The sequence below is a fragment of the Chelonia mydas genome, chromosome 6 (genome assembly GCF_015237465.2).
Source record: "Chelonia mydas isolate rCheMyd1 chromosome 6, rCheMyd1.pri.v2, whole genome shotgun sequence".
Classification (NCBI taxonomy): domain Eukaryota; kingdom Metazoa; phylum Chordata; order Testudines; family Cheloniidae; genus Chelonia; species Chelonia mydas.
This window is the reverse complement of record NC_051246.2, coordinates 58,453,100-58,480,944: the sequence shown is the minus strand read 5'-3', so window position 1 is coordinate 58,480,944 and position 27,845 is coordinate 58,453,100. Positions and strand designations below refer to the sequence as shown.

General features: G+C 45.5%; 1 protein-coding gene across 5 annotated transcripts in view; it reads right to left on the bottom strand.

Moving 5' to 3' along the window:
• Nucleotides 1-3,671: 3,671 nt before the first annotated feature.
• Nucleotides 3,672-27,845, bottom strand: part of ACCS (1-aminocyclopropane-1-carboxylate synthase homolog (inactive)) — an 80,100-nt gene continuing 55,926 nt past the window's right edge. For 2 of the 5 annotated variants that reach the window (XM_043549045.1, XM_043549046.1), the window contains exons 2-15: nucleotides 19,521-20,143; nucleotides 17,919-17,978; nucleotides 15,397-15,467; nucleotides 14,696-14,765; nucleotides 14,096-14,162; nucleotides 13,418-13,515; nucleotides 12,661-12,738; nucleotides 10,776-10,876; nucleotides 10,019-10,108; nucleotides 8,886-8,931; nucleotides 8,593-8,734; nucleotides 7,810-7,952; nucleotides 7,003-7,156; nucleotides 3,672-6,793 (exon numbers count right to left, since the gene is read on the bottom strand). In XM_043549045.1, coding sequence (XP_043404980.1) covers nucleotides 6,495-6,793; nucleotides 7,003-7,156; nucleotides 7,810-7,952; nucleotides 8,593-8,734; nucleotides 8,886-8,931; nucleotides 10,019-10,108; nucleotides 10,776-10,876; nucleotides 12,661-12,738; nucleotides 13,418-13,515; nucleotides 14,096-14,162; nucleotides 14,696-14,765; nucleotides 15,397-15,467; nucleotides 17,919-17,978; nucleotides 19,521-20,108 — 2,007 coding nt within the window. In that variant the 5' untranslated portion in view covers nucleotides 20,109-20,143 and the 3' untranslated portion in view covers nucleotides 3,672-6,494. The other 3 variants (XM_037900092.2, XM_007060769.4, XM_043549044.1) reach the window with 3 other exon arrangements.

Here is a 27,845-nt window from a genome sequence, read left to right as displayed (position 1 = left end):
ATACTGCTTGATGTCTACATCCCAATGCCCCCCCCCCCCACACACACACACACACTTGCTGGAGGGGTTGGGGAGAAGAAAGGTATTGCACTTTAGAACCCTGCTTCTCATAGCACCAGTTTAAGAGCAGGAAATGCTAGGGGGACCTTGCAGCAAAGTTTTCCACAGAAATGCTCATGTAATAGAAATACTGATTGCAAGTTGTCTGTCATTCTATATTCTTCTCCTTCCCAAAAGCACTCAGACAAAAGGCAGCTATCACGCTTTGCAGTGGTATTAATCTTTAATCAGCTGAGTGTTTTCTGCATTCAGGTGTTCAGGGAAAAAAGGGTCACAAGGAGGATCTGTCTAGAATAACTAAGCAGGTGTGCGTAGGCTGTGCAGTCAGAATCTGGTGGGTAACTGCAGGGAATAGAGAGAGCAGCTAAAAATAGTATTTGCTTCCAGGGTTTCTCCAGTCTATTTTTGATGCTAGATTTTAATAAGGTGGTTGACTTCTTACTAAAAATGACTGTTCCTAGCAAATTAAGGACAAAAAAGGAGAATATTTTTAACCAACACAGACTAAAGTACTTTTGTTGACTACAGCTAAATTGAGAACAAGGCAATAGTCAGTTGCCAGTGATTTATATAATCAGTAATAAATAAGACACTGCTTACTACTCTATTAATTTTGGTGAAATTTGGAAAACTGGAAGGAAGAAATGGGGAGCACACAGAGCCCCTAGCATCTGGTTAGCCAACCCAGCACTTCAATCAGGTCACAACTGTCTACAAATCAAAGAACTGGTTGATGGCAGCCCCTAACATGCTCGAACATAATAACCCCCATCTCAGTCCTGGGTCATACTCCCAATAGAGTTTAATATGCTGATAAATCATTCAAGGGATCTCCCAGACACAAAGAAAATAAGTAGTAATTGTGGGGGGAAAGGACTGAGGGGAGCACATAGAACCCCGGTGAGGGGAGAACAGGAGACATTGGTGGGGAAAAGGGGGAAATGGAGAGGAATACAAAGTCCCTACTGTGGAGGGGTATAATGGGGGACAATGGGGACACAGAGCCCTGTTGGGAAGGGGGAGACACACAAAACCCCTGCTGGGCAGGGGAACGGAGGACTCTGCTATGGGGGGAGGGGGTAGAGGGAATGGAAGGACACAGCACCCCAGGCTTATGGCAGAGGTTGGAACAGAGATTTTCCCCCTGTGCCAGGTGCTGTGTATGGGGGACAATGGTATGGGGAAGGTGAAATTGGGGGGAGTTTTAGGGAGTTCCTGAAATGGAGCAGAATGGGAGGGTGGAACATAAGGATATTGTGGTGGGAGGGGAAATGGAAGAATTCAAGGAGCTCCTGTGGTAGGCAATGAGCTCAGCCTACAGAAAGTACAAAGTGTGCATGTTGTTCTGTCAGGACCTTTTCACATCAACATCACAATCTTACTCCCATCCAAATGATGAAATACATCCTAGAATATCTAAGGAGCTGACTGAGGAGATATCTGAGCCCTTAGCCATTATCTTCGAAAAGTCACAGAAGACTGGTGAGATTCCAGAGGACTGGAAAAGGGCAAATACAGGGCCAGTCTATAACAAGGGGAATAAAGACAACCTGAGGAATTACAGATCAGTGAGCTTCGCTTCAGTACCCAGAAAGTTAATGGAGCAAATAATTAAGCAATCAATTTGCAAATATCTAGAAGATAATTAAATTGATAAGTAACAGTCAGCATAGACTTGTCAAGAACAAATCACGTCAAACTAACCTAATATCTTTCTTTGACAAAGTAACAAGCACTGTGGACAGGGGGAAAGCGCTAGATGTGGTATATCTTGATTTTAGTAAGACTTTTGATACTGTCTTTCATGACCTTCTCATAAACAAACTAGGGAAATACAACCTAGATAGAGCTACTATAAGGTGTGTGTATAACTGGTTGGAAAACCGTTCCCTGAGAATAGTTATCAGTGGTTCACAGTGAAGCTGGAAGGACATACTGAGTGAGGTCCCGCAGGGATCAGTTCTGGGTCTGGTTTTGTTCGATATCTTCATCAATAATTTAAATAATGGCATGGAGAGTACACTTATAAAGTTTGCGGACAGTACCAAGCTGGGAGGGGTTTCAAGTACTTTGGAGGATAGGATTAAAATTCAAAATGATCTGGACAAACTGGAGAAATGGTCTGAAGTAAACAGGATGAAATTCAATAAAGGACGAATGCAAAGTACTCCATTTAGGAAGGAACAATCAGTTGCACACATACAAAATGGCAAATGACTGCCTAGGAAGGAGTACTGTGGAAAAGGATGTGGGGTCATAGTGGATCAAAAGCTAAATATGAATCAACAGCGTAACACTATTGCAAAAAAAAAAAAGCAAACATTCTGGAATATATTAGCACAAGTGTTGTAAGCAAGACATAAGTAGTAATTCTTCTGCTCTACTCTGCACTGATACGGCCTCAGCTGGAGTATCGCGTCCTGTTCTGGGCGCCACATTTCAGCAAAGATGTGGACAAATTGGAGAAAGTCCAGAGAAGAGCAACAAAAATGATTAAAGGTCTAGAAAACATGACTTATGAGGGAAGATTGAAAAAACTGGGTTTGTTTAGTCTGGAGAAGAGAAGACTGAATGGGGACATAACAGTTTTCAAATACATAAAAGGCTGTTACAAGAAGGACGGAGAAAAATTGTTTTCCTTATCCTCCGAGGATAGGACAAGAAGCAATAGGCTTAAATTGCAGCAAGGGAGGTTTAGGTTGGACATTAGGGAAAACTTCCGGTCAGGGTAATTAAGCACTGGAATAAATTGCCTAGGGCAGTTGTGGAATCTCCATCATTAGAGACTGTTAAGAGTAGGGTGACCAGATGTCCCATTTTTACAGGGACAGTTGCGTTTTTCGGGACTTTTTCTTATATAGGCACCTATTACCCTCCCGTCCCGTTTTTTCACAGTTGCTATCTGGTCACCCTAGTTAAGAGCAGGTTAGACAAACACCTGTCAGGGCTGGTCTAGATAATACTTAGTCCTGCCTTGAGTGTAGGGGACTGAACTGGAAGACCTCTCAAGGTCCCTTCCAGTCCTACAATTCTATGAAATCTTTCCAATTTATTTTCAGCCAGCCGGGAGGAGTCACTTTCAAGGGGCTACTGACAACAGTCTATTGTTTCTGAAGAGTGTTAGCTGGGACAGACTTTGCCTTTTCTGTTCCAAAGGGGAATTCAAACAGTCACAACTCATCTTGCCTCTGCTTCCACAGCTACATTCTCAGTTTCTGAGGACAGCCAAGCTTAAGAGTCTGGCCCACGGATACCTTCTTAGATGGTCCTCACACCTGTAAAACCATTTGCATGTAAAAATTGGCTAACACGCAGCACACGTGAACAACAAAGCATGCAACCCTCTAGTATTGTTTTCCTTACATTAAAAAAAAAACAACAACAGTCCCCCTCTTGCCAATATGCACGTCTCATTGGCTCTTTTAGTGTACGAGAAGTAAAATAACCCCCTTAGTATTGTTAAGAAGAAACATTTTACCGACCAGTGAACATGAACAGCTGGGAAACACCCATTTCAGAGCTGTATATTAAAATAATTTCAGAGTTGTATATTAAAATGCACCAGTTCTGGGAATTACTAAAAACCAAGGAGAAAATAGAGCCAGCACCAGTTAATGGATTGCTTTTGTTTATTACAGAAATCTAAAAAAGAAATAAAATAAAATAGTGTTTTGATTTATTACTGCCTAAAAAGTCTTTTCATGTTCTTCATTTCAGAGAGCCTTCTTCACTTTGCTACTGCTAGACTGAAATTTGTGCAGCTCAGCGACTCCTTGGGAATGTCACAAAGGGGAAGGGAGTCAATTTGTCTTTCTTTTGGCTATCTATTCTGGCATTTCTCTTCCCACCCTCTTCAAAGATGTAACCATCTCAATAACTTAAATCATGCTTTACCTTTCACAAGCAGAAATTCGTGTAAATGCGAAATAAATTTTAAATCAGCACAGACAGAATTTACTAAAAAAATGTGGCTAAAATCTGAGAAAAAAAAGGATGAATTAGTAAGCAGATAGAAAGCTTTTAACTATTGCATTGTTTTGGAACCATACCCTTTTCTAGCCTCCTCCACTTACGCATCTAAAAGCACTTTATGAACATTCTCACTCCATGCCTGAAAGCTGGGGAACATTATCCCCCTTTTACATTTGATTCGCATTTGTCACATTGATTGTGGCAAGAATTAATTCACTCCTAAAATCATATAAACCCAATTTTTAGATAATGTAAGCTGCTTCCCATCCCATTTAATGATAGACACTGCTACCTTATCCCTCACTTTATACAAATTAACTGTTCCTTTTTCCTTGATAGAGGAGAGGCTACATACTTGCATGGAGTGAGCTGGGAATTGCTATTCGCATCAGCGATGTCTTTCAGTCAGAGGAAAGGTGTCTCTTTTGAAGCCAATGGCTTCTTGAGAGATATACTGCAGGAAAGGACCTTCTTGTGTAGGGTGAGTGGTTGTATGTACTTAATGCTCTTTCCCTTATTGCTTGAAACACCCCAATCATTGCTGGTATGAATGCCTGTGAGATCTGGGAGCCCACCTCTTTCTGTTAACTCTCAATCTTGCTCTTCACATATAATATCAATGCTGAGAGGAAAGTTCCAGGCTGGATAGAAGAATACTTTTGTCAGTGTAGCTCCTGTTGCTCTGGAAGATAGTTTTACTATACTGATGGATAAACCCCTTCTATCGGCATAGGCTATACTACAGGATTTTGCTAGCACAGCTACAGTGCTGTGGCTGTGCTGGTATAGTCCTCATAGAGGTAGACGTGACCGTTATCAGATTTCAGTAAATTCAGCTATGTTAAAACACAAGCTCAGTTACCACCAATGGTACACCTGGGCACATAACAGGAGTGGAGATCCCCTTCATAGGTTATATTCACAATCATTATTTCTTTCTTTTCCAGGGCACGATTTGCTCTTGTTCTGCATTAACATGGATGGCCTAATCTACACTTAAAAAAGATAGGTTGACATAGCTACAGCACTCACAGGTGTGAAAAACCTACACCCGAAGACCATAGGTATGCCCATTTAACACCCAGTATAGATGCAGCTAGGTCGACAAAAGAATGCTTCCATCACTCGGGGAGGCGGTGTTCCTATATTGCTGGAGAAAACCCTTCCATCACTGTCGGAAGCATCTACACTATAGCACTACAGAGGCATAGCTGTGCTGCTGTAGCACCTATACTGTAGACATTCTGTAACTCCTGGATGTGAACATAATAAATCTTGCTTTGTCTCAGAGGAAATCTAACTAAGGGCAAAGGAAAATGCTTTATACCAAGAGATCAGTTTACCAGCTACATTACAGTTTACCACCATCACACAGAATGCAACTCAAACAGGCCCTTTCAAAGAAAACTAAAGAATCTTGTATAACCAGAAAGTTACCCTCAGAAGCTGTCTGATGTAACAGTCTAGATTACATTTTTTAAAAGTTTTTTGATTTTGGGGGAAGGTGCTGACTTGTCGGCTCTGAAGAGCCTGGCAGCAGCAGGGTGAACACTGTCTATACTGTCCTGCCAGAGTGCCTTATTTCTAACCAGAACATCCTCCTAGCATAGTGGAGCTGTCTACTCTCCATGACCCTCTGCATCCTTTGCCCATTTTGTTGGCAGTTCCTGCTGAGAAGCTATCATACCCAGTTGTGATGATGATGTTTTATATGAACACAAAAAGCTAGACTGAGATAGCCAAGCTCATTTAACACAGGGCACCAAATCGCTGTATTATATATTTTAAAATCACAACGGACCTGAGGCTGTAGGGGAACTAGTGATCCAGAAGTGAAAGGCTCCATAGTACTAGTTACTGAAGTCATTCGATCCCCTCTGTTGGAATGTCTCTCTCTCTCACACACACACTCTCTCTCTCTAAGTGGTCTATATATGAATACACGCTTATTTACCCCCAGCTGAGAGTCAGGGCAAGTGCGTGGTTCTAACGGTCAATACATGTCATATTACAGTGGCTTGATGAGGAAACACATCTTCTGGGGCTGAAGGAATTAGTTGTCTCTGCACCTCATTCAGGGAAGAATATAAAACATCTTAATTATCTCAAGTTTCTGTCTCCCTGGGAACAGTGAGAGGAAACAAGAAGCAGCATAAAAGATGACACCATGGTGCCTTATAAAAAGAGCCAAGAGCTCATTCATTTGAAATGAATTATAAAATATGAGGCAAGGGGCAGTGGCAGAAGTGAGCCCTGCATCCCCCACCCATACCCCAATACAGGGAAATGGGCTACACAATACAAAGCAGAGATTCCAAGGAGGGGGCCTGGGTAGCAGGCTTTACAAGGTGATTTCCTCGCTATACAGAAAATATATTCTTTGCGAGAAGTCAAATACCAAGCACTTAGGGTCTCCGGTGTCAATCCCTGCTCAGATAAGGCCCATGGAGGAACAGGGGTCCCTATTGTTTCCCCACCAGTTTGCTGAACACGTCATAGATTTCTGGCTTCTCCTGTGCAAACTGCTCTGCTGTGTTCTTCTGCAGCCAGTCAGATGAGCGCATCTGCTGCTGCAGGAGGCCAATGAGGTCACCAAGGTTGGAGCCCCCAGTAGAACCAGGCTCCTGGTGACGGGACACAAAGATGACCTCGTCTGTACTATCTGCTTTGCCATCCTGGTCCGACTGGCAGAGCTGGTCCTTGTCCTCAGAAAGGATCTCGTGCTCCCTCTCTTCCAGGACTCTACGGATCCTCTGCATGCCTGGGATGGTGTGAGGGAGAAAAAAAACACAAGGGTGACAACAAAAGCACAAGAATCCCCAAACCTTTGTCAAATCCAAATGGACTTGGCGTAGGGAAGTGAAGAAAAATGGAGGAGCCCAGGAATAGAAGGTAATTTGAGAAGGGAATGAGGTGGCGAGAGCTGCAGACAAGATTGGGTGATGGAAAGGGGAAGGAAATGCCACACACCTAACTGTAGTCGGTGGGTTTTGTCAGCAAAGATGATACGGAACCACCCCGGCTCACTGCACTCAAAGGCTTTGCCACAGGACAGCAGAACCTTGTTATCCAGGAATCGCCTCCAGAGCAGCATCTCCTCCTCAAACGTTCCTGTCCTAAGGTACTGGGAGCAGAAGGGTAAGGGATTAGTAACTTGCAGGTCACTCCACTTGGAAGCCTCAGTGCTCAAGATCAGTAGTCATGGAATTGGGACACAGCCCACAGAGCTCTAAGGAGAAGGCTTTCACATGGAAGATGGAGAAGTTTGGGTACCCAACTCTCTTTAGCCACAGGGAGGAGCAGCAGGACATGGGAGCACTGAATTGAGGCGGGGGAGGGGGGAAGTGGGCAGCCCCCACCAAGGAAAAAAGATGAGTAAACTAGAACAGCCTGCAGAGATTTTTCTGTGTCCCAGCTGCTGCGAATGGGTCAAGCAGTGATCCCCATGGGACCTGGGAGACTGGTGAGTAGCTAGGATCCCTGAGGAATTGAAGCATTTGTGGTTCCTATGAAGAGGGGTTGGGGCAAAGATGGTGAAAAGAGACAGGATGCAGTTAGAAAAGATCCCTAGCAAGAAGGAAAATGTGTATACAAACTAGATGGACCCATGAAACGTGCTTACAAAAATATCCTGCACCTCTTCCCTCCAGCTCATCAGAATGATTAATTAGGATTTAACAATGTGTTCATACAACTACATCCAACTCTCCTCCAGAATCTATTGTGCCAAATGTTTGCCTAGCCAGAGGAGCAGCCTCCTCTCCTGAGACCACTGACCTTTCGGAAATCGATCCAAACAAAGAAGCCGGCATTGCGGTTGAGGAAGGGAACCCCAAGGGTCTTCAACTCATCTGTCACATAGGTATGGGCAGCTTTGAGACGGGCATGGTTGGCCCGCAGGTATACTTGATTGATCCAGTCTAGCCAGGAGGAGAAGAAACTTCACAAACTGACCAATAATTCAGTTCCAAAAAGATTTCCTCCATGATTATCTCTGATATATGGAGTGGGATCATAAATCCTCGATCCATCTTTCACCCTAGCCCCTTCTTTTTTCATCCTCACATTCTCCTCCACTGCAGTACCCTAGAACAAAAACACTATTCAAGAACTTGGTGCCTGTCTTGAATTCTATCCTCTTATCTAATCTCCTGGTGGAAGTTTCCCTAGGCTTCAGATGTCTGTTGTGAAGCCTCTGCAATTTGCTAGTGTGCAGTCCAAGACAGAGCTAGAAATCTAGTTCTGTTTCACTCCTCCCAGAAGCTCATATCCCTTTAATTCTCCCCAGCAGACTTTTCAAAATGGTGACCGCTGTTGTCCAAGTAACTGCCTCCAAGCTGTTGCTTTAACCCTGCTCACCCTGAGTGCACGTTCTCTTTCAATGACAATCCTGTAAAATTGTCAACCACATCTGACATGCAGCCCCAGGATTATGGAAGGTTGTCATTTTAGCTGCTTTAGCTAGAGACCCCTTGGGAATGTAGAGGACAGATCCTCTGAGCTCCCAGGATAATAGAGAAAGGCAGATTACTATGTGTGAAACCACTCTCTCAGACTCACCTCTGTCTCGGAGCAGCTGTGCCACTTTGTGTTGGACAGGTCCACAAACTCCATGGAAGTAACACAAGGAGGCCACTGCATTGGCAACATCTTGGTTCTCAGTATACAAAGTGCCAAAACGAATCCCAGAGACAGCAAAATCCTGCAGCAAATACACACACCCTGATTACCCTATTGCAAAGGAATGCAGGATCCCATCACCACTATCTTATTCTTTCCAGCGCAGGGTTAAGGCCTCGTGAAACATCAGGCTGATTGCATAGCTGAGTTAGACCTGGCATGACTGCACTCACCTTGCTAATTCCCCACATCACATGAGTCCTCTGTGGATCAGGCAATCTGCATGTAGAAGGATGCACACAAGGCAGTTAGTGTCATAGGTGCTGAAGCTTTTGGATCACCAGTGCAACATTCCAGAAGCAAAGCAGCAACATTTCACAAGGACAGACAACACGCCAGGAAACACGAGTGAAGCAGTACAAGGCTAAATGGAACCTACCTTTAAAGGGACACTAGGAACTCATTTTAGACCCAACTTTTGTATGTCTTAGGTATTTATAAGGCATACATCATTATATTATCTAAGTGTGATACTAGTTCCAAATTATAGGCCAGACTGTTAGAGCTGCACATACAAAAGTGCACTCAATTCTAAAAGAATCAGGCCCCTGCCAATATGTTTTATAAAAACTAAAATGACTTTTTCCACCAATTGTTTTAAAAATGTCAATGAAAACATGAGATTTTGGGGGGTGGATTTAAATTTTCCCTTGCAGTGTTGTGAATCCAAATTCAGCAACAGTGGGCTAGCACCTGAAACTGAAACTGACTAGAACCAGAAAATAAAATGGACCAATCCAGTTTCACTGTCCCAACTGAATAGTGCACAAATAAGAAAAACAGATTAAATGGGAAAAAGTAAAAGTAAATTTAAAAGTTCTCTGTTCAGCAATCAAATGATTATTAGCAACACAAGCAAGGAATATTTTTAAATATGCACTTTGTAACTGCTGTGTCCCTTTAAAGCATTAACTAATAAAACCCGTTCCCGGATAAGTAGTAAGATCCCAGTACTGCTGCTCCTGCATAAAACAAAAGTAAAGAATGAAAAAGACTACAATCCTTACATGCACCATTAGAACCAGGGGAAGGGGCAGCAGTGTTTGGCAAAGAAAAAGAAAGATAATGATCAGCGGGAAATGAAACCTCCTTTTCAAGTTTTTAGAAACCTTGCAAACAATGGACTAATAAACACATTCAAAAGTGTATCAACTTGCTAAGTGCACTGGCAAGAAGGAAACTGTGAAGCAATCAACATGAGGCAGAGTCTACTGGGGCACAAGTCAAATCCCAGCCACAAACCACCAACATGACAACATGTTGCACAGTTGCTAACAGGTGGCCAAGGAAGCAGTGCAGACTTTACCTGTCCATGCCCAGAACGCTATGGAATGTGGCTGATTCATCAAAAACCGACAGCATGTAGATCTCGTCGACTATTACATGCAATTCATGCCTGGAAGGGAGAAAATGGAGATTCTGAGAGAATCGTACTCTCATAGTCTGAGGGCTGCATCATGTATGCAGAAAAGCAGATTGAGGTCCATCAAACTCATTTCTTGTCATTTCACCACAGCCATGACACAGAAAGAGTTTTTAGTCATTGCTAATGCAGGCTTACTAACTCTCTCATTTAATATCCCACTTGAGTAAACTCTATCACCATCTACAAACGATGGACAGAAATTTAAACGGGAGCGGGTGGTACATGAGACGGCTGGAATCCCACAACTGTCTGTCTTCTAATGTGCACAAATGGAACAGCTGTATCCCATGAAAGGAGCACAGCAGAGCTGCTGTATCTCACCATATCCCCATGAGTACGCAGCAGACATAGCAAATTAGCGTCTTGCATAGCTCACTAGAACTCCAATAAACTGGTATGACCAGTTTCTCTTTGGGCAAGTGGTTGGCCAATCCAAGGGTGGAGAAATGACTGCGTGGTCCACCATCCTATCTCCCCATTCTCTAGTCTTAAGCCCTTTGCTGTGTGTACCAGAATAAGTTATTTTCATGGCAGAGAGGAAAGTTAGAGCCAAAAAGACACAGACACACTGGCTGTTTCATCAGACTCAGAAAGCCATCTTTGATCTGGGTCTCCTCAGACCCTTAAACTGCCGCACCTTTTAGCAAACTCCAGGTAATCCCGTAATTCTGACAGGGAGTAGAGGTCCCCTAAGGGATTTTGGGGGTTCAGGAGAATTAAGGCTTTCACACCAACACCCTATAAAACAAAAACACAATATAATGTTAAAGAAACAATACCTGTGGGGTAAATCTTCAACCCCCTTTTCTAAAACCATGAGACTCCCCTAATAACTCACACCTTCACCATGCACACCAATGGCATTGCACCCGAGTGCCCAGAGCTGTAGGAGAAATTCAGCTATGGGATGTTTTAGCAGGAGGATGAAGAGATTCTTGAAGCTACCTGGTTCATAAAGTACTTGGGGCCTGAGGGATGAATGAGCTTCTGGTTTTAAGCACCACTGACATCTGGTATACTCATCCCTGACAAAGACTATCCTACATTTTCCCCACTGTGAAGAGGAGCTGAAGAGATGCTGCAGCTGTGCCACTGCAGCACTTCTGTGTAGACACTACGTGCGCCAACAGGAGGGATTCTTTCATCAGTGTAGGTAATCCACCTCCCTGAGAGGTAGTAACTAGGTCAATGGAAGAATTCTTCCCTCAACCTAGCGCAGTCTACACTAGGGGGTAGGATGGGCTGCTGAGGGGCATGGATTTTTCATACCCCTGAACAATGTAGTTAAGCCAACTTAATTTCCTAGTGTAGACCAAGCCTTAGATGGGAAGAATAGAGTGGTGATGGTATCAATGAGTGGAGTGGGGAAGTCAGAACTCCCAAGAGCATGATCAGAAACTGCTCACATCCCAGCAATTCTTTGGAATGGGAGACCACAGAGTGGATAAAAATGATTATTAAAAAAATAATAAATCAACATTTTAAATTTAAATTAAATTAGAAATTGACAACCTACATTAATGCCTAAACTTCTTATAATCTATTAAAATAATTTAAATAAAATAAAAATTATAATATTAAGCAGTACATCTCTGCTGCCAAGTTTTAAAGAAAGTCAGATCACTGAACTGTTGGAAGTCACTAGCTAAGCAACTGGAACCAGAGTCTGTTGACATGCTAAACCAGCTTTTGACAGCCATAGCCAGTTCCGCAGATACAGAGAGAATATTTTTCCCATTTCAGTTTATTCAACTAGTTCAGTTCAATGATTAATTCAAAGTCAAGAACCTAACCGGGAGTTGAAAAAGCAGGAAAGCTCGTTTTCCCTCTTCCAATCAATGAAAAAGAATTAGGTGTGAGAAGATGAGATCTGCTAGTTCTAAAATCTTAAAGAACATGGTGACCAGAAACAACTGAATTCATTATCTACAGATAATACTTCATTTGTTTAATAATTAGTTTTAAATGCATACAGGTTTTGATAATTTTTTTTCTATATGTACCCTGCACATTTAAGGTTATTTTATTTCTTTTAAAAAATGCTGTTATTGTGCATTTCCATCCAAACAAAGCTTGACACAAATCAATAATAAAAAGTCAAATGATATAATTGCTTAAATAAAAGTGCATAGATACAGTGTATTCTCCTGCTAGCAGGAAGAGGCACCACATTTAGTGTAAAGGCTATTAGTTTCAAATCAACATTTTTAATGGTTCCCAACCAATGAGAATCAACCTTTCTTTAGGAAAATAACTAAAAAGTGCAAAGGAAAAACATGATTAAGATTGATGATTTAAATCATGATTAAAATTGGTGATTTAAAAATCAATCTACCCTGGGAGATCCCAGAGCAGATGATGTTCCAGTGATGCAGAAGTATGTATGAGGAGGTTCTACACCTGTATTAGAACTCGCAGTTAAAATCTGCCCAACGCTTCTTCATCCTTCTAGATCTGCACCCCCACTTTCTCCTGCAGACACCACCAATGGTCCCAACAAGGCCAGGTTCAGCCACACTCACCTCTGACCGGGCATCCTGTAGGGCCTTCTCTAGCTTGTCCACTGTGAGCTGGAAGGGCCGGGTGCTTGTTCCGGTGATCTGAAAGGCACCCACAAGATAAAAGCAAACAATGTTTCTACAGATCCTCCATCAACCATTTCTGCACAAAAGTATTTCCCAAACCACAAAAGCCCAGCAACAACCCAGATTCCCTCTTCCTCACACTATGGAGGGAACAAGGAAATAAATAAAATCAAGGAGATATCGATACTGGATCTGCCATATACACACATATTGTCTGGTTATCCTTGGACAGACAGGACAATGCAAAGTTCCCATATGCTGCCCCATCCCTGGGATCACCTTGAGGAGGAGAGTTCAGTTGAGACTTATTCTATTCTTGGTTTTGCTCTGTAAAAAATGTGAAGCTTGCAAATTTCCAAAATTCCATTAATGTTTGTTTAATGGGAGTAAAATGCTGGACAGAAAGCTAGTGATCACATCATAAGACTGGAAGCCAGTCAGGGAATCTAGAATTCTAATCCTGGTTTGCACACTGAATCTCGTTGTGGCTTAGTAAATCACTTAAACTCTATGTGCCTCAGTTTCTTCAACTGTAAAATGGTGGTGCTACATGTAAGCTACAACTAAGGAGTGTTGTGAGGACTCTTTGCAAAGCTCTCTGAAGCCAGAAAGCACAATGGCAGTGTTATTGTGCCTTCCACCAATACCAGTTCTTTCCACCTGCAAAGATTTGTCCCCCCACCCCAATTCTTACCTTACTGTCTAAATAGGCATAGACCAGCTTGACGTTGCCATACAGGAACAGACTCTGGGTGATACCACCATAAAAGGGGGTGGCAATCAGAACAGCTTCTAAAAATCAAAAAAACAAAGCCAGTTATCCACTAAACTCATGATCTTTTCTTCCTTACTAGGGCACTCCATCCGAGCTTGGAAGCTTTTGCTTATGGTTCCATTTTTGAGGTCCACGGGAATGTTTAAGAGTTAAATTTTGTTTGCTTCCCTTTAGCAATAATTTTGTTTTACTTTTAACTCCCAATTCCAGGTCTCAGAGCATCAAACATTCCCTGTTGAGAATCCACTCAACATGAGTGCAGTCCACATTTCTAGAGCTACATCCAGAGGTGCAACTACATTAAAATGGGAAAGAGAGCAGGGAGAACCAGAAGTGAGAATGCAGGAGACCTACAGTCCCACTGAGGAGGATATACATTTGATAGTAAAAAGTTCAAGGAGACATCTTCCTCACTTGTAGCTGCACTGAAAAAATATGGCATTTGGCAGAAACTTGGCAGAAATTCCACAGTAAGTCACGGCCACTCCACAGTCACACCCCAACATACAGTATTTGTATTTTGTTGTATTTTGACTACAATGTTGCCACCAAACAAAAAAGTATATTTTCAAAAAATCATCCAATAACCCCACTTACCCCCTGGATCACAGAGAACTGTAGCTAATGCAGAAAACAGAGAGCCACAACCATTCAACACAATAACCTACAAAAGAGACAATGGGAGCTGATGTTAATCCTGTTCACTGGAATGCACCACCACAAAAATAATTCTTGACAATAGCACTGGAATCTGCTCTCTCCTCAATCCTTTAGCGGAGCAAAACTACTCTTGACTCAGTTATGAATCCAGCTTCAGGTGAATCAGCAGAACAGTGCAAGGGGGCCCTGGAACTGGAATGACTAAGGTGCACTGGCATAGTAGGGCCCAAGACTGGCGCAAAAGGGGTTACTACAAAGAATGACTGAGGGCCACTTGCAGGATGGCGTTAGATGCAAGAGTGAAAGAACAAAGGAAGCTACATTGTAGGACTGAAATACATTAGCTGAGCTGCATGTGAAGAATGTCTGGAAAGGTTGCATGTCACCTTCCTGACACTAGTGATCAATCCCTCCCATTTACATGATAAAAGATCGAGACAGGTCACATTTAAACATTAGTAAAATAAGACAGAAGAACCTGTTTCACAGTTCATGGCAATATGTTAGAAGATACATCAGTGAAAAGCAGATACCCACATTTTCTGCCTTGAGAGGTGCAGGGGCCTTGCAATAATAGGTCAAAAATCGAGCCACTTCCTCCCGTAAACTGAGAAAGACAAAAAAGCAAAGATTGATTCAGTTTATTCTCCAAGAGGCTGGGCTCTCCACAGGTCCTCATCACAAAGAAATAAAGCCAGGACACTTGACAGACTAATGTATACAGCTAGGAAAAAATAAACAAAGAGGAAAACACATACCCTGGGCCACTTATTCCATACTATGGAGGTGGCTTGCATACACAGCAAAGATCATGGAAATGATTTATAACTCCACATATATTTCTGAAGAATTTAATTTGTCAAGACATAGAACATAGGAAGGAATAATGGTCCAGCAATGTCCACTACAATTGTAGAGAACAGTGGGCACATCCACCTACTAGACATGCACAATACTCTTCTTAAAAAACAAAACAAACACAAACTGGAACCCACTCAGATATTTTGGAATTGGATGAACAGACAAGGCGATCACGTAGGGATTTAGGAGGAAGAGGAGAAGGATTTAATAGCCTAGAGAAGCTTTATCCAACCAATCCAGCAGAGCTGGTTTGTACTTATGCATTCTGAACAACCTCAAGGTGGCCTTTTCCCATAGATGCATGAGGAGAACATCTGTATTATATTTAGAAAGCAAGTATTTACAAAGGGAAACTTCTGGGAGATGAGGCTACTTACAACATATGTCCTTTCCAATCAGGATATTGCAGCAGTGGAGGCTCCATGAGGTTCATATCACTCTGTGTCAGCTGTCAGCAACAAGAAGGGGACAGGTACAACCATTAAAATCAGAAACACAAACCAATTTATGGACCATACTCACATGTACATACACACCCCCCCCCACTGACTTCAGCAGCCTTATGAGGGTTTTAGAAACTACTTGGCCATCAAAATTATGCAGCAATGCTTCCTTGTACAGAGATCTGCAAAAAGGAAGCACAAAGGCTAATACAAAATGAACGCCCATGGAAAAGAGATCTCTGTGGAGGACTTTTTGAACAAAGCAGTCCTTAGGACCCTGATGAGGGCCTGCCCCAAGTTCTGAGGATAGTAGCTTTCAACTAACTGGGAAAGGTGAAGTTAACTTCTTGAAAGTGCTCCTTTGGGTCTTTCTCATGAGGAAGGAACTCCTTTAGGTTTCAAAGGGAGTTTCACCTTAGTTGAGGGGCTGAATCAGTTGCCTTTAACAATTTTTTTCCAGATTACACTTAAAAAGTAAGTATACGGTCTTCATTTAATTATTTTCAAAGCTGTAGCTTGCAGAGTTTCAAACAGCCCAGTCCAAACAAGTCACAAACGGAAGCAAAGCAGTGATCAGAGGGGGTGTATTTTATATGAATGGAAATGAATCAACAAACATTTACATATGGTGCATTCTCATAGATTTCATAAAAGTAGCCCAGATTTAAGGGTGGGGACCAAAGGGGGAAGAAATGCAAAGGACTAAGAGGGAAACCAACATGCAGATGTTAAATCTTATAAAGTAATTTAAAAAAATCTGGGTTGGGGTTCTGATGCCGTGAGCTGGGGCTCTGATGACTTGAGCTACTGCTCTGGGGGGTTAATGGGATTGCCTTTCATCCCATGTAGAATAACAACCTTGGGCGGTATAATCTTTTACTCTATTTACACAGTTGGATATGTATCCTGAAGTCTGTGCAACACACAAGTGTGCCTCATTTGCCTTCTCTCCTAAACTCAGCTGGCACAGAACTGGAACATATCAGCAGGCTTGGCCCAAATGACAACACAATGGGAAGTAAGGAGTCCTTGAGGGTGATGCTGCAGAGAATGATGAAGCCAACTGGTAGGGAACAACATCCGAGACTTCATCTCTGGGCTGTCAAGTCCACAGAACATCACCGGACTTAGGGGTAATGAACTGCAGACAGAAATCTGGTCAGTTACTGTTTTCACTTACAAAATATAGGCATTGGCTTCCAAGTTAGTGGCAAGATTGCCTTCTAATAACCTCCAGTAGCATACTGTTCCGTGAGTCAGTGCAGTAGCACTAGAATGTGGCAGTTCGTAAATTGGAAGAAACATCTTTTCTCAGCTCTGAGCCTGTTCCAGTATGCACAAGAACAAGCTCATCTGGTTGCTGCTGATAGGCAGGAGCAAGTAACCCACTGTCATAACAAGGCTAATCAAGATGCAGTTGTTCTTTCTCTGACATGTTAACTGCAGACATTACACTAAGTCTCAGGGGAAGAGGTAATGGGGGAAAGGAAGGAACAGCCTAGACATCCTAAAAGGCACCTTTCAGGCTTCTGCACACAGCTATCAGGCAGAAGTTCTGCCTTACCTGTTCTGTTAGCTGGAAGGCCGAGTGTTGGGGTAATGTCCCCCCGAGTCAGTGGCATGGCAGGCAGAAATAAAACAAGGAACATTTTGAGGGTTGGCAGTGATGGAGTGGGAGTGAGAGTGAAAGAACTTTAACCAACTACAGTAGAGACTTGCTGTGCCACAAACTGAGTACCCCACCCTTCCTCACCTCTAGTTAGGACAAACTGCTGTCTCCCCACAAAATAGCCTGGGCACATGGCTTAATGAGAAACAAGACAGTTTCCTTTGGCCCAAGCAGTCTACAGTTTGAATTATACTGTCTGTACTGGGCCTTTCCCTGGTGTAACTAAGCAAGACCACCAGTTAGTGCTTCGCCCAGTTTATTGGTAATACCCTCACTGGTACCAAATCCTCTCAAGCTTTGAGACAGTTCAGAATTGGATCAAAACTGTGCAGCTTGATAACGGGCCAAATCAAGCCCCCTCTGTCCCTAGATCTGGACACCCCTGAATTGTGAGACTTGGGCTCACCTCTATGTTAACTGAAGAGCTGTCAGCAGGAGAAAAGCAAATGTACTTTACTTTCATTTGGCTCTGTATGCCAGGCAGTGCCCCAAAGGCAAGGCCACAACTGGGTGATTAGAAGACACCACCATTTCCAATCTATCTCTGAGAAGATAACTTAAAGAAATGCACAACCCAAAATGAAATAGGGAAAATGGACCAGCCAGTGGCCTTCTGCATCAGTGCCAGCATGGAAGAAAGGAAGAGACATGACAGCTAAAAGGTAAGCGCTCTGGGAAATTATTGCTCTGTGAGGGATCTGAGCAACAGTTGCAATCCAAGCACATCATCAGTACTAAGTAGAAATTAAGTGGAGTATTACATATTTCTTCTGGGGATTGGACTTACCCGCTTGGACATTAGATCAAAGCAGAGTTTATTCTCACTGGTACCAAAATTAATTATTCCCTGGAGAAAGAAAGAAATCATTGTTTAGGGAGACAAACTACCACTAGGCAGCACTACTTGCATTTCAGCTTTGCTGTTGCCCCTGCTGCTGTTACTCAAAAATCCTAGCAAGGTAAAGGAGATAACAATGGATGAAAAACAAGCTTCACAGAACACTCATCACATATGTATAAACTAGTAATTTATACAAGTGCTTAATTTATTAGTCAGTAAATACTCTAGGGATGGGTATAAAACAAGGGTTTATATTAGTTTATATAATGCGTATAATTAATTTAACGTTAAATTGACTTGTTAATGTAAATCTGACCTTAACACAAGTTTATACAATTTTTCCTAGCTGAGAAAGCTGGGATTTATATTGCTGTGACACACAAATTGTGCTTTGGAAATATTTCCATGTTCAAAATGTGTGTTCATCAGATAATGACATTGTATTCCACCAATTTACTCATGGATATGGAAACTTCATTTTTTACACAGTGCCAAGTATGAAGGCAGGTTAGAGTATTAGCCTTTTCTCCTGGCATGCTCATATCAAAGTACAATAAAGTACTGAGAGAGAAAAAAAACATTAACATATTTTCACTTCTGAGGCTAGGGTGGGTCACTGAACAAATTAAAAAAAAAATACACAGGGTGGTATACTTATGACATTATTACAGGTTGGAGCCAGTTTTAGGTATTGAATTTTAATACCTCTTGTAAACAAATGTAGGCAACACTGAAGAAATGATAACGTTTGTTCCTTGGGTTGCACTTATTGTATTGAATAATAATGTGATATTGGTATACTTTGTTTTAAAGGTTCTAATATACAACTCTCATGATACTGCATTGCAGGAGAGACAGTGTTTGATGAAGTTAAGATTAGTAATTTTAAGTTAAAATTGTTGATGTTTAGGCTCAGAACCTAGGGCTTATTTGTAAAAAGCTCACAAAATTATTTCTTTAAAAATTTAAAAAAAAAATACATTACCCTGAAATGTTGTAAATCTCATACCTTTGCAACAAGTCTGATTATATTGTACAGAGTAAGTGACAGGCAAAAGGTAAACAGGCATCATCAGCTTTGAATGGTGAATTTAAAAAGACAGCTTTCTAAATGTCAATGGTGCAAACTGCTCCTTGGGTTCTGAAAAGCCAGTTGGGTCTTTCTGCCTCTTGCATCATCAACAGTGATAACATGTTGCAACCGGAACTTAGTGGATGACATTGGAGATGATGCAGAAGGGAGAATAAAGTTCCACTTGCTCTCCTGTAACTCTATTGGCTCTACAGGCCTAACAATAGTTTTTGACAGGAAATTGAGCAGCCGTGACCCAAAGCTACACAGGGTGCTACTCCCTGCTGTACAGGGGAGCTCATTTTATGTAATGAATTTTCTATGCTTTATTAAAATGAAAAGATTGACCTGACTGGCATCTGTGAGATAAAAAAAGTCATGTTCTAACACAAGCCTTGTCGGTGAGTCTAAGAAATGACCCTGTTTGGTGTTTCTCCTACCAAGAAAGAAACGCACAGAAGTGGAACCTCACTCACATTGGGGTTTTTGTCTTCATCGTACTTGTCAGCATGATAGGCCTTGTATCCCTCTTCTGTCGAGCCACGAAAGAGATTGGCAATGTTTCCACGAGCTGAGAGGAAGGGGCTGCTCTGGAACTCGCCAGGGTTACAGAAATTGTACATGTCGGTCCTTCTCTCAGAATGTGGTCGCCCTACATGCATGGCCCTCGCCTCCTGTAGGCCCCCTCCTCCTCCCATCCCAGCGATGTCAGACAGCACCTGGATGAAATCCAAGCCCCGGGGCAGTGCAACAGAAGAGGAGGAGCCGCTGTTGCTCTGCTTTAAGATGCTAAGCATCTGAGCAAAGACATTGAACATGCGGAACTCATGCTCCCGCTCCAGTTCAAAACGTCGCTGCTCTAGCTGCATCCGCCGTTCCTCCACTTCCATATCCCGCTGTAACCGCCGCTCCTCCATCTGCAGAAAGCGCTCCTCCATGGCCCGCTGTGATGTCAGGGTCTTTAGTAGGAGGTCATCAAGGGGGTCCTTCACTCGCTGGCCTTTCCGTTTCTTCCGAAGGCGGTGCAAGGTGGAGAAGCCAGGCCGAGGGCCCACACTCTGCATCCGGGATGAGGAAGCCAGGTTGGGCTCACTGAAACCTGCAGATATTCAGAGACAAAGGGAAAACTAAATTTGCAGCAACTCATTCTAATGATGACACTGCAGCATACTGACTGATATGAACATACACTACTGCCCTCTACTGGACCAGTTTGACCCAGGTCTGCTTAAGTAGCCCCATTGCCTTTCTCTGACAAGAATCAGATCTGTCCATGGTAGAATCCCACAGGAAGGGTGAAGTCAAATCTACTAGGTACATCCTGAATGTTGAAAAGAAAAAACAAACAAACATGTTTTTCCTTTAACCTCATATGTTGAATTTGACATTATGCAACCAAGCATTGGTCTATCTAGTTCAGTATTCTGCCTCTGGCAATGATCCAAACTAACTCTAATGAATGACAAACCCCCTCTCCTAAATAGTGCACTTGGCCAGTTGAGAAAGCATAAGGGTGAATGGAAGAGAGGATTCCTTCCTGACCTCACAGTGATCAGCATGAGGTCATTGTCTCTCTCCCGCACCACCATGCTGTCTGTATCCAAGACTCCATCCATTCCAGACTGCTCTGAAATCCCAATGACAGGTTTCAGAGTAGCAGCCGTGTTAGTCTGTATCCGCAAAAAGAACAGAAGTACTTGTGGCACCTTAGAGACTAACAAATTTATTTGAGTATAAGCTTTCGTGGGCTACAGCCCACCTCATCGGATGCATAGAATGGAACATATAATAAGAAGATATATATACACATATACACACATACAGAGAACATGAAAAAGTGGAGTAAGAGGCTAATTAATTAAGATGAGCTATTATCAGCAGGAGAAAAAAAACTTTTGTAGTGATATCATAACATTCAAAAAGCGGTAGGAGAACACTTCAACCTCTCTGGCCACTCAGTAACAGACTTAAAGGTGGCAATTTTGCAACAGAAAAGCTTCAAAAACAGACTCCAACAAGAAACTGCTGAGCTTGAATTAATATGCAAACTAGATACCATTAACTTGGGTTTGAATAGAGACTGGAAGTGGCTGAGTCGTTACACATATTGAATCTATTTCCCCATGGTAAGCATCCTTACACCTTCTTGTCAACTGTCTACATGAGCCATCTTGATGATCACTACAGAAGTTTTTTTTCTCCTGCTGATAATAGCTCATCTTAATTAATTAGCCTCTTACTCCACTTTTTCATGTTCTCTGATATATATATCTTTTGTATTTGCACAGGGCTCTGGGAATGCAAGGTCAGTGGATTCATCCAGAGAGTTCTAGCCTATCAGTGAAAAGAACAGGGACTCCTATCACAATGTGGTATGAGGACTCAAGAGAGCCCTTTTAATGTTCAAATGAGACCACAAAATATGAAAATTCTATCTGGATTTGAGATGCTTTGACAGAATTAACTACATGTAGGAATCTTGCACAGCACCTATGCCTGCCTCTAGGAGGTATCAGTCCCTCAATTTCACACACCGTAAAGTGCACTGATTTTATGTCTTTTACACCAACCTGCACTAAGGGACATTTCAGGAAATACTGAAAGGCTATTAATGCAGAACCTATTACTCTACATTAAAATTGTTTGGGATAAGGAAACTCGATAGAATACAGAGGTGGTAACATCGAGACGCACGCTCTCTGTGGGAAATAAGACAGAAGCCTCAGGCTTGAATGAGAAGAGACTGTCCTACCTGAAGGTGAAACACTGGTTTCAATGGGAATTTCCACCCTGGAGATAGGAGAGTCATTCTGGGCCCTGTCCAGAAAAGCTCTCTCCATCTCATGCTCCTCAGGGGAGCCCTGTTGGTAAGACATGGATAGTGGGGGCTCCGGGGTCAAGCAGTGTTCATCAGAGTCCACCTCTTCACATTTGATTTCCATCAGCTCAGGGTGCTGAGAGTGTCCGAAAGGTAGAGCTGAGGGGGTGAAGTGGTGATGGTAGTTCTCCACCATGCTCCCTTGCAGTGCCTGCTGAGACACCACACTGCCACTCAAGGAACTGTAGGAGATGGAGGGCCGGCTGGTCAGCACCCGGTCCATCACCTCATAGAATTTCCAAGTCCTGCCACCCCTTGGGGTCTTGTTGTTGTCCTTGATCCTGCGGTACTCCAGCTTCATTTTTTTTATTTTCTCCCGGCACTGATCCCCAGTCCGGTGGATGCCCTTCTCCCTCAACACCTCAGCAATCCGGTTGAAGACATGCTGGTTTCTCAGGCAGCTCTCCAGCTCCATCTGAACTGACTCATCAGCCCAAAGCTGCAGGAGCTCCACCACTTCAGGGTCTGACCAATTACTGCCCCGCTCGTACTTCTTCCCCCGAAAATCCATTATTCCTGCCCCACCCCAGTAAAGGCAGGAACTCCTGGGGCGCGTGGCCAGGAGTAACTGAAGGGATGGGGGATGAAGAGATGGTGACAGAGTTTCCGTACTTAGCCCAGGTGTAACAAACCCCCAGGAACGGCGGGGGGGGCGGGGGCGGGGAGAAGGGCTACTAACACGGGGCTGGGGTCATTTGTGACAGGAAGGCCTGGCTTAGCCAAACCATTGGGGCAATTCTCCACCTCAGCTGCCTCAGGAAGGTTCTGCCCGGGGTTGGGGGGCTCTGCCCCCCTTTTCCCCGCCTCGCGGGAGCTCTGCCACTTCCCTTTCCCTCGGGCGGAGGCTCTGCCTCCCTTCCCCCCAAGCGGACAGCTAGCTCGCTTGGGCCCGGCCAGGCTCGGCTCAGCCCAGCACGGGTCAGCCAGTCCGCTCTAGCCGGGCTTCTGAGGGACTGGGCGGCATGTTCACATCCGGGGTGACGGCACATGCGTGCTGCCCTTATTCCGGGATAACTTTGGTCCGTGTCAGTCACTCGCCTCGCTCTCCGCGGCCGGGCTGGGCTGGGCGAGCCGTACGGATCCCCTCTCCGGCCTGGCCCCGCCTCCGCCCCTCCCCCTGCGCTCGATCGGCTCCTGCTCCTCCAACAACGGGCGGAGCCAGCGGCGCTTGTGCCCGGGCAGGGGCTGAGGGTGAAACTTTGCGCTGGAGGCGGGGCGGGTTTGTCGGAGAGCCACGGCCCCGCCCGGCCGCGAGCTGAGTTCCTCGGCCCGGGCAGAGCCGTTCTCCCCCAGCCCCTCCGCGGCGGGCTGCCTCCGCCCCAGCAGCTCCCCGGGTTTTACTGAACCCCCGCCCTGCCCCCAGCCTCAGCTGTTCTCTGCTCGGCGCTGCCGCCCCCAGGTGCGAGGGCCCGGACGCAGCCCGGCGTGGAGGAGGCAGCAGGGCGGGGCCCGGGCCGGGAACCGCGCCAAGGTCCCCCAGCAGCAGAGCGAGGGGCGCTGGAGGGAGCGGACGCTCTCCCGCTGATTTCCTGTCGGGGTGGCGGGCCGGGGACGCGGGCCTGGGGGGCGCCGCAGGTACGGGCACGCCGCGCGCGCACGGTCCCGGCCGGGCACTGCCGATGCGGGCAGCGCCGCTGCTGCAACCGGGCCGAGCCCCCTTTCCCTAAACCGCCTTTAGCCCCGTTCCACAGAACCAGCCTGGCCCGCTCCTCGGGCGTGGCCTCCCCCAAGGGCAGGAGCGCTGCGGTTACTTTCCTCTGGCCTTCGCCGAGGAACCTTATTAGGACAGGGGAAAGACCGTGGTCCCTCAAGCTACTCTGCCTCTGGAGAGGTGTTGGCGTCTGGACCCTTGTCCAGCGTGCCTGTTTTTCTACTACAGCTTCACAGACTCTCCTCCCGTGGTGGATCTGTGGGGAATGTGTGTGCCACAGGTGCCAGAGCCGCATTTTTGGCTGCAATTAATGAGACCAAAATTTCCCGAGTCTTTTTTGCTTTACAAGAACACAGGATAGTCGGTTTGTTGGGCAGGCGAAACGGTCCCTCGAACAACTGCGGTGATTAAAGGTGGGGAGCAGATGAAGGGACTTTTTACTTCTGCAGTCACCAACTCAAATCCCTCATGATTCCAGATAAAGATTATTTCAAATTAGACACGAGGCACAGATCTGAAGTCTAAGAGAGCTGCCTCTTCACATTAAAGATGAAGATGGCGGCTAGAAGCAGCATCGTGGAATTTAATAAACTGTACTTTGGCCACTCTAGTTCAATCCGTAGCACATCCAGTTGTAAATTTCCAGTCCAGACTTGAGCTCTCGGGATGTAAGAAAGTTCCTGTCATTTACTGTCTGTGAAGCAGCACGCACACTTATAGCACTGTCATCTATTAAATAATAAACCAATGCATGCATGTGCTCTGTCACATCACAGCGCTTATCCATTAGTTTCCATAGTGTTAATCACACAAAAAGGTGGTGCTTTTCTTTTTAGAGAGAGTGGTCTGAGCACAAGAATTCCTAAAATCTTAGCTCTCCTACTCACTCCTGTGGACTTGAGTGAGGCTTAGCCTCTCCATGACTCAGTTTCCCGATCTTCAAAATGGGGACAAAAATCCTGACGCTCTCTCTCTAAACAACCCTAATGATTCCTCTCCAAATAGCAGCACCCATCCTTTTAACTAGAACTGTTTTGTACCACTTTGCAAAGCGGACACTGTTGGCTGGTCCCTTAAGAAAGGCTTTCCTGTACACTCTTGGGCTCCGTAGAGTCCTACCAAATGTAACAACTACCAAACTATTGAAAATTAAGAATGTGAAAGACATAACAACCTTGGCTGTATCCTGTCAGCATAGACCAAGTTCATTAAGGTGTCAAAGGATCTTCTGACACGTCCACAGCTGCTTTTCCATTCCCCCCATATCCACCTCTGGGACCAGAGGCGACCCGTGCCTGCCGATTGGGGGGGGGGGGCGGAGTGAGGGCAGCCGGCTTCAGCAGTGTTACTGAGCATGCTCAGTCCGTGTGCGCATGCTCAGTCCAAACCAAGCAGCAAATCGGGAGGGGGCGACCCTGCCTCCCCTCGTCCATACGCGTCCCTTCTATCTAGAACTGGGAAACAGTTTACCCTAAAATCCAAAAGCACGATTACCCCCAACAAAAACTACCTTCACTTTTATTAGCCAAAGGTGAGCATGAGCTGCCACTTGTGGATTTAACATTTCCAAAACTTTGGGAATATCTAGACCAGTGGTCCCCAAACTGTGGGGCACGACCCCCTAGGAGTGCAGGGGAGGGGAACTTCTGGCGGGGGGCGGCGCAGTGGCCCAGTTCTACTCCTTGCCCCTGCTCCCAGATGCGGCTCATCCGCCAGCCCGGGCCCTACTCTTAGTTCCCAGCTGCCCCACAAGTCTGCTCCTGGCCTGGGCTGGGGGGAAAGCTACTGAAATATTCTATTACTGGTAAGGGGGTGGTCATGAGAGGAAAAGTTGGGGGACCACTGGTTTAGACTCAGGGGTTATGTTTTGTTCTCCAGTTATCAATGCTGACAAAAGCGAGACACGGACCCAGTTCACCATTACCCTGCTGCACCCTCCTTGGTCATTTACACCAGTGCAAGTGATAAACACGATCAGTTCTGATTTGTTAGCATTTTAAACTGACTTTGCATCTTGTGTATATGACTACACAAGGGATAGGGCAATAGTGAATTGGGCCCATCATGACATACCCGTAGTGTCAGGGTCCGTGGAAGGGATGCAAGAAGTTTCAGTCAATATGATGTTTAGGAACCAGAGGCCAATGGGCAGGTCCAAAGTCAGGAGCAAGGTGTCAGCTGAAAGTCAGAGCCAGGATCAGCAGGAAACAAAAGCCAAAGCTGAGGGGTCAGTGCTGAGCTGGAAACCAAAGAGCTGCAGCCTAAGGTCAGGGCCAAAGCAGTCAGAAAACAGGGCAATGGGACTGGAACAAGTTGAAGGCACAGGGAACCTGGAACAGGGTAGAGCTGAAGTCAGAAACCAGGGATGAGGCCAGGAATCAGGTAGAAGGGTCTGCTGCAGGATCCACCTGGTTGGGCAGACAACTTCCTGTGTCTCTTTCTGGCTTAAATAGTATACTGAACCCAATCTGCAGCTCCAGACAGGGTTGCCAGGTATCTGGTTTTCAACTGGAATGCCCCATCTAAAAGGGATCCTGGCGGTTAAAAGTCCGGTCAGCGGTGCTGCAGGTCTGAGGCAGGCTATTCCCTACCTGTCCTGGCTCCGCACTGCGCCCCGGAAGCGGCCAGAAGGTCTGACTCCTAGGCAGGGGGCACGAGGATCCATTTGCTGCCCTCACCCTGAGCACCGGCTTTGCAATCCTATTGGCTGGGAACCGCAGCCAACGGGCGCTGGGGGCGGTGCCTGCAGGTGACAGCAGCGCACAGAACCTCCTAGCCCCCCCGCCTAGGAACTGGACGTGCTGCTGGCTGCTTCCGGAGTGCAATGCGGAGCCAGGACAGGCAGGGAGCCTGCCTTAGGGCTGCTGCACTGCTGACCAGGAGCCACCTGAGGTAAATCCACAGCCCAACCCCCAGCCCTGAGCCCCCTCTCCCCCGTGCCCCAAACTCCTCATCCCTGGCCCCACTCCAGAGCCTGCACCCCCAGCCGGAGCCCTCACCACCACCCCCCACACCCCAACCCCCTGCCCCAGCCCAGAGCCTCCTCCCACACCCTGAACCCCTTTTCCCCAGCTCCACCGCAGAGCCTGTACCCTCTTCTGCACCCCAACCCCCTGCCTCAACCCACAGCCCCCTCCCACACTCCAAATCCCTTGGCCCCACCCCCACAGCCTGGAGCCCTCTCCTGCATCTGAAATCCCTCATCCCTGGCCCCACCCCAGAGCCTGCACCCCCCAGCCCAGAGCCCGCACCCCAACTCCCTGCCCCAGCCCAGAGCCCCCTCCCATACCCTGAAGTCCTCATTTCTGGTCCCACCCCAGAGCCTATAATCCCTTCCACACCCCAAGCCCCTGCCCCAGCCCTGTGAAAGTGAGTGAGGGTGGGGGAGAGGGAATGTAGTGAGTGAGAGGCGGGGCCTCTGGGAAGCGGTGCAGCTAGGGTGTTCAGTTTTGTGCAATTAGAAAGTTGGCAACCCTAGCTCCAGAGTTCCTCCACTCAGGTCCCAGTGGGCAGTACCTTTAGTGGAGCAAAAGGCCTTAGAGCTCCCAATTCTCTTGTCACTAGTAGAACCATTGGGTGACATGGTGGATGCGGCCATGGGCCCCACGTTCAGGACCTACAGATCCTCACACATAGCAGCACATAGAAATGGCTTTTGTAGCAGGGTGTAGGGGTCTTTTGGCAGCCCCTGAAGAGGATCCCAGAGCAGAGCCCCTGCTGAACCCTGCCCTGCCTGTATCCCTAAAAGGTGGCCCTGCTGAGCCAGGCAACAGTTTGGGATTCTAGGAGTTTACCCGCAGTCAGGGTTCAGAGGAAGTCAGTATTGATCATCCCAGCATTCAAAAAGCATGAATGAAGTCCCCAGAGAGAACTGAGATGGTCTCAAAATTGATGAGATTTTTTGAAAAATAATAAATATTGGATTCTTTTTGTCTTCCAGTTTTTAAGCCTTCAGGGTGCACTCACTTCACATTTTCAAGCTTTCCTCCACTACTATGTGAGCAAGAAACTTTATTTTTAAATGAAAGTGAAATTCTTACGCAATCTCTTAATTCCAGCATCTGAGGCTTTCAGAAAAACCTGTGTCTGCCACCTGGCGTGGGTCGGTGCGTATGCACAATAAGAGTACCTCGCTGGCCCAGTGGAGAAGCAGCATGTGGCTCTGCGTCTGCCTACACCTACTCCAGGACCGGGAGGCGGCCCCGACGCACTGCGAACCGGCGGCGGTTGGGTTGGACGTCGCCGGGTGTCGCTGTCTGGCAGCAATTCTGT